This window comes from Phallusia mammillata, chromosome 2, assembly GCF_965637545.1.
Source record: "Phallusia mammillata chromosome 2, kaPhaMamm4.hap1.1, whole genome shotgun sequence".
Classification (NCBI taxonomy): Eukaryota; Metazoa; Chordata; class Ascidiacea; order Phlebobranchia; family Ascidiidae; genus Phallusia; species Phallusia mammillata.
This window is the reverse complement of record NC_137253.1, coordinates 16,122,380-16,129,143: the sequence shown is the minus strand read 5'-3', so window position 1 is coordinate 16,129,143 and position 6,764 is coordinate 16,122,380. Positions and strand designations below refer to the sequence as shown.

The following is a 6,764-nucleotide window of genomic DNA, read 5'->3' as shown; positions in this document are numbered from 1 at the left end:
TATTAAGCTTTCGGTGTTTTGTGGTGACAAACCCTGTTTTCCAGGCCAGACACTAAACCACATCAATCCTCAGTGATATGTGGCGTGACATTCATTCACGTTTCCAAGGCGTTAATTCCTGATTACACGAATTCGTGAGAGTTTTTGTTAGAACTTTTTCCACAACCATGTAAATCTATGTTTAGGATAAACAGAGTTTTCCTAACGTTTAGATTAGGGGAGAAAATGCAGGCTTTATGGCAATAAAATGGTTTTGCTTAGTCGCCACGAGAAATTCAAACTCGGAATAACACTTGCGGTAAACAAGGGAAAGAAGAGGAGCGGATGTTAGTTTCGAAACCATGAAGAGATTGACAAGGCCAACGACAAAACAATACTCGCCACACAATTGCTTTCAGTCGGGCCGGCGGTAAATACCCAGGATAAATAAACAGGCGACATTCGATATCCTGACGACCGCGCGGCAGTGAACGCTGATTGTGGCTGCGAGGTGTTGACTGGCAACAATGCGGCGGCAACCGTCCCAAATCGCAAGTACAAATATTAGACGATTTCGGCCGGAGAATGCGATCGAGCAAAAACTTCCTGTTTCAGGTGCAACGTCATCAGTCACAGTGAAGTGACGCTTGTTGTAAGCCACTGACCAAACATGGCGCTTAGCATAGCCCGTGGGTCATTATGGGTCGATTCTCTGTTGACAGTGCATTGGTCAAGGTGTTCAGGCTAACCGTTGGTCAACTGTCACCTTAGCATGTGTCCCTGTTAATTAACGTTTTCTACATGCACCTTACTACATTGGTCGATATTTATTTTAAAGAAAACATGCACGTGAAGAACTGCGTCACAGATGCTTCACGCAACCTTGCACAGCCGCAAAACGCATGTGGGGTGCTATTGCATCACTATCAAAATGACAGATCATTAGTGGGGTGCACCAGCGAGAGAATTCAGATGACTTTCTCACATCAAGGTTTTTTTTGCGGCTCCCTGAAACATGCATGGTTGCGTAAGCAAGCCCTGTCATTGCTACCTGATACGAATCGGTGTTGATTTTCCTACTATCTGAGCTCAATTTGGTTTTATAAACAGAGATATCAAGTGGTACCGTTTGCCACCTTTTCTCAAGTCCTCACGCAGCTTCTTACACAAATAAAACATTTGCCTGAAATTGATTGGTGTAGATTGGACCGGTGGAAGGACAGGCAATCTAAAAGACATAAAATGCCGTTTGATTGCGATTTTTTGAAAATATCTAAATTTAGGGTAAAAGAATATCTAAATTTTCTGGATGCACAATCACAAGTCCCATGCGGACCTTTGTGGAACGCAAAGCATGCAACGGGTCCAACAGTGGCAATTAATTCCATGCCGACAAAAGTGAGCGTCTTTCGTTCCGAGTACTAGCATTAGATGAATTGAGTCATTAAAAGATCACAGCGGCCATTTGCACATACTCGGACAAGTTTTATTCTTGTTTTTCCTGATTTAATTACCGTCCACTCCAACATCGCATGTTTCCAGGCAAAACACCAGAATCCTTACCGAATACGTTATCCGAGTTTGTGATTTAATTTGACGCAAAATTTGAGTTGCGATGTGGAAAAGCACAAAAACATTTTTCGCGTTGTTTTGCCAGACAACGCTTCTGTTGTCTTTTGTGTTTTTCTTCTTTATTTTACAGTGTTGCAATGTTCTTTAGTTCCGTTTTCGTTGAATTTTGGATGTTTGTTATGTAAAAACCTTTGTGCAAAAAGTACAAATGCAAAAAAAAACTTATGCTGCGAAAATGTTCCCCATTGTTAAGTCAAATCCTCATTGAAACAATCAACGCACCCAGTCGAAACAAAAAGAATGCTTTGATGGGTTCGATGCATATTGACAAAACAGTGCAAGTGATTTGTAGATGATGGATGTGATTTGTGATAAAAAGTTGAAGCAAATGTTTGCGGTTTATCTGAAGTTCACCGATGATAACGACGCCACAGGTCCAAGGCACGTCACGTGCCCACAACCAGGCCCGTATCTCGCCACCAAAACGACGCCGACATTTGTTTTCAATATCGCTATCGAGGCAACACATGCTTATAACACGCCATTTTGCCTTTTGACGCTTCGGTCGACGACATGTTTTGAAGTGACGAAAACTTCAGTGGTGCGATACTGCTCTGTGCCTTAGAGTAGTTGAAAAGTTGATATTCTCCACATGCTGTTTTGTTTTGTCAAATTAACGTCAACTTCAACATTTACGAACACAATGATATTTAACCCGTAAGCTTTTAATACGCCAAAGAGAGACTTACATAGTAACCGAACAAAGAAAAATCGTAAGCTTAGCTGCAAGTAAAACAGGTAAATGAAACCGCAAATTCAATCCAAACCACTTCCTGAGCTAGTGAACTTAGTTAAACAAGTTTCAAACGCAAACCAACCTAAAATGCCAAAAACAGAATCAAAACTAAATCTCATTTTAGTTCAGTTTTAATGTTTTGGATTGAAACTGAATTAACTATTCGATCCTGGCATATAAAAGTATCACGTTAAATCATCAAACATATGGTGTATCAAAGAAACCAAACTAAAACTATAGCACAATTTTGCTACGGTTACAACACATTAAATAATCTTTCATGTCTTTCAAATATCTTTCATAATCTTTCAATACAAAATTTTCTTTACAGTTATTGCCCTAACTTACGTTTCGAATACGGCAAAGTGTATGAGTAAGTCATTTTTAAGCTGTTTTACTGCTTGTCTTAATTTTATTTGTTTTATTATCTGATGTTTTATGCGTTGCTTCCTATATCCACAAACTTAGTTTTCTAAAACTTTGGATTTATTATTTAACTTTCTTGCACGACTTTTTGCAATAAAACTTTCTTGGAATGTTTGTTTATTTTTGTAAAATCACAAAAAAGACAGTGAAAGGCAAAGTAACAAAGATGTACGATTAGGTAAAAATATTTAAAAAATCAAAATGATTTCGAAACTTAAGTATGAGAATAATTGTAAATTAACAAATACAATTAGGCCCATGTGTAATTTGCTGGAACCATGATAACAATTAAGCCGTAGGACAAATGTTTTTCAGTGTAATGTGGTTGAAATGCGCTGTAAATCCTAGAAGCGAGCAGGTATAAGCATATTTAAATAAGCAAATAAATAAGATGTAAGAAACATAGAAAAATAAAAATCGTAACAAAAGGTAAAATGAATAAACAACGAACAAGTACTTGATCTTTAGAGAAGTTTTTTCAGGTTCTATCCAAACTTCTTTTCACAAGCTAAAAAGCTGTCGTACCAAACCGAATTCTCGTTTCACAAAGCAATTTTTCAACATGTATTTGTTTTTAATCTTTTGGTGAAGACAACAAACTGCTATTTGGTCCGACTACACTACGCTTGTAGAGTTGGATGTGGTGTCCCTGGTCATCATTGCTGGGCGGCGGCGGCGAAGATATTGCGATAAAGCAAGCCTACTGCTGGTCGTCGTGTCTACTGCGAGTCGCCGTCTCTCCCGATTGCACGCGTGTCAATGCTTGATGTGACGAACAAAATCCTGTGAGGAAATTTTAATGTTAAACGCGCCGTCCATTTTGATCATCACGACGCTCGCTGATTATGGACATGTTTTTATTTCATCAAAACAAAACCATGTATGTACAACATGACGCGGATCTCGGAACGAAATCGTAGTTTTGGTAACACTGTAGTGCATCTACCACACAAAATATGTACATGCTTGAAGAACGTCGCAAAAGAATTCACTACAAATACATACAGCCATGCAATACGCGCGAAAATCGCACATGGTATTAGTATGGAAAGTAAGGTCGGGCGCAGAAATACATGCAAGTTAAAATACTAACGCATAGCACTTAGGGTAAAACTGGAAAGTAGTCTTACTTTCATCTTGATTTTTCTAAAATAAGATTGTGTCTTGTAGGTCTGGTGCCATTTCGCACAACTTGTAATGACAATATCATTTGTAGGAGATTGCAAAAACATAACATATTCACCTCCTGAGGCGGGGGTGATTTGACTTATTCACACGGGGAATGTGAGGGTGTTGCTGTAACATGATGTTAAAGCTGATTGTGGGATGTTGATTCGTATCTCGCAATAACAGAGGCCATAGGCTAATGACAGTTCTATGTGTGCGGTGCAGAGAATTGGAAAAGGTCACCAACCTACTGGACACGTGATTTTCGGATATTCACGTTGTCCATCAAAAAATAAATTGCTCAGGTTACATTAAAATTTGAAATAGAGTGTTTCCGGGCCGCAAACATAACGTTGGTATTTATGTCATACCATTTAGATTTTGTGGTATTTGGACTAAGCCAAGCAATCATGTATATGCTGAACATGCGCATTGAAAAAATATCACCAATAAATAGACAGTACTGTTCGTAACGTCTATGTGAAGTCGAAAATTCATGCAAAAAAACTAACAAGATTGTCAAAAAAAGTCGTGCAAAAAGATGACTAACAACAATAAATAAATAAAAACTTCTGTTTTTATGACATGTAAAGCACGCAATGCGGTTATACGATATAAGCGCAGTCTATCACAGTTAAAAATCGAGTACAAAAAGCATGCGGTCAAAGAAACTACATTAACGATCGAAGGCGACCAACCTGGTAAGCGGTCGAGTCACAGTTGGTACCAAATGAGGCTAAGTTGAAGTGTTATTACAAAAAGTGTTAAATATAATTTATAATGTTATCGGAACTCATGCAGTTGCAAGAATGCCCAGAACTCAATGGAATCCGGCCTGGTAAAACTTCGGCAAGCATAACATGCCTTTAATATTCGGTCTATTCTGAGCGATAAACAGCACATGCAATGGCTTTCGCCGGATGAAAGGTCGCCCCCATGCTGGACGCCTTGTCCTGATGCTTGCTAAGTATTTATGTCAAAGTTAGACGTTTTCTTGCTCACTGGCAAATTTGCACTCACATTTATTCGCCGTTTTTCTGATGATCTTTTTTGCTGCTTCCACATCGGCTGCTTGTCCGGGAGCGACAACGGCTGCAACGGCGTTAATGATCTGCTCGCCATCTTGACTTTGGAGCAATGTTGCGATGATTTCATCAAGGTCGCGGCGATCTCGGCCTCCTCTTCGGTTTTTGCCCATTTTCCTGTTTCGTCGCTTTCTCTTGTTGTGTTTTCGGTTTCGTCGTCGTTGTTTGCGTCCCCTGCGCTTGTTGGGTTCGCCCGATCCTCGACCTCTGCTTCCCGATGTTTCGAGCGGTGTAGTGCTGGTGGCGGGCACAATGTCGCTTGATGTTTCGACCGGAGTGAAAGTCGTTGCGGCCACATCGCCACCCGGGAACGGTTGCATTTTAGAGCCACTTGTATCCAACGCTTCAACCAATCTAGCCACAATCAACCTTCGAAAATGCTTTTTCTTGTATTTCGAGGCGTTTTCTTGATGGATGACATCAGCCACTTGGCGCTTGTTGCGGCTAAAGTTAAAAAGTAAACTGTAAATTTTCGCAAAAATTTAGCAGTAATTTTTTTACAATTATAGGTGTTCTGCTGCACTTGTCATTTACATGAGGCGATATTCAATTCGCTAATTAATACCAGAACTAACCTGAGACTGTTTTCAAAGTCATCCTCCGTTGGAAGAGCTCGCGACAAAACCCCGCCGATTGTGCTCAAGGCACCGATAAATACGAAAATCAGTTGCGTAACATTCATCATGTAGTGTCTACAGCAACCAAATGATAATTTTACTTTTTCACATATAAATAAGTCTCTGTAGAAGCGAAAATAAGTATTTTCAGAAAGATGGCAAACTAAACCAAATCTTTTAGGGATGGTTTAAAGCCCTGATCTAAACCTTAAAATGCGAAATTAGATCGCACTTTCGCCGGCAGACAGCAGGATCGACTGATGAACATATAGGGCCATCGCGCTTTTTATACAGAGCGGCAGACCAGGCGAAAAAATGACCGCTTTATTCTCACTCTTAATAGCACGTACACAAGCCAAGGGTTATACGAACCCACTGGTAGGAAAAATAACAAGCGTCCAATCCGGAATATTTAATTGTAATTGTTGCAACCTTGTCAATTATTTTTAAAATGGAAAGGCGTTGTGGTTGAAAATTGGCAACGTGTGGGAAGAATACTGCATGACTATGACAGCCGATGCTCTACAACCGTTAGTGACTGGAACTGTTAGACAATACGTAACTTGCTTTGTTTAGATACGTCATTGAATCTGCACGAAATCGCGTCGGTACAGAGAAACTGGACCGTAAAATCGGATTAGTCACACTCAGATTCGTAAGCAAATCACGAACGTTGAACTGTTTTAGTCGGAAGAAAGTCACACAGCTTTCCGTTTTGTGATATTTATGGTATTTCTTGATATTGTAATGTTTCACTGAAACGTGATTTCCCCTTGATTACATATACGACAAGGTCTAAAAAAATAGTGTGGCCCTATCGCAATTTTCGAACTCTTTACGCTGAAATGTAAAGAAAGGAAAATGACATCCTCCAATTTACATTTACTTTTCAATTTTTAATCTTTATTCTCGCAATAAAAGAATGTCTTTCCTTTCTTCAAAACCCGCTGAATTGTTCTTCGCGTTGGCGTCATATGACCGCCTCTCCAGTGTCAATTTACAAAACCCATGGCCCACGTCACTCCTGCCAACAAAACCCGAATAAAAAAGTGACTAGGCGGTTACGCAACATTTCTTCGTACAATTTTAGAATGTTAGTTTTATATGTCCGAAAATTTCCGA

The 6,764-nt window shown here is 39.7% G+C and overlaps 1 protein-coding gene across 2 annotated transcripts; it reads right to left on the bottom strand.

Annotated features, from left to right (window-relative positions):
- Positions 1–2,873: 2,873 nt before the first annotated feature.
- LOC145215119 (uncharacterized) lies at positions 2,874–5,865 on the bottom strand. 2 transcript variants are annotated; one of them, XM_080083770.1, is made up of 3 exons: positions 5,601–5,862; positions 4,961–5,469; positions 2,874–3,556 (listed from the first exon to the last, which is right to left on the bottom strand). In XM_080083770.1, coding segments are annotated over exons 1-3 (621 nt in total). In that variant the 5' UTR covers positions 5,711–5,862; the 3' UTR covers positions 2,874–3,554. The 2 variants fall into 2 exon arrangements, with proteins under 2 accessions (XP_079939896.1, XP_079939895.1); XM_080083769.1 differs by lacking the exon at positions 2,874–3,556 and having other exon boundaries at positions 3,614–5,469; positions 5,601–5,865.
- Between the last annotated feature and the right edge of the window lie 899 nt (positions 5,866–6,764).

Coding starts and splice junctions, on each gene's coding strand:
- LOC145215119 (XM_080083769.1), bottom strand. CDS start 5,710: ATGATGAATGTTACGCAACTGATTTTCGTATTTATCGGTGCCTTGAGC. Junction 5,470..5,600: donor GACTTTGAAAACAGTCTCAG/GTTAGTTCTGGT, acceptor TTTTAACTTTAG/CCGCAACAAGCGCCAAGTGG.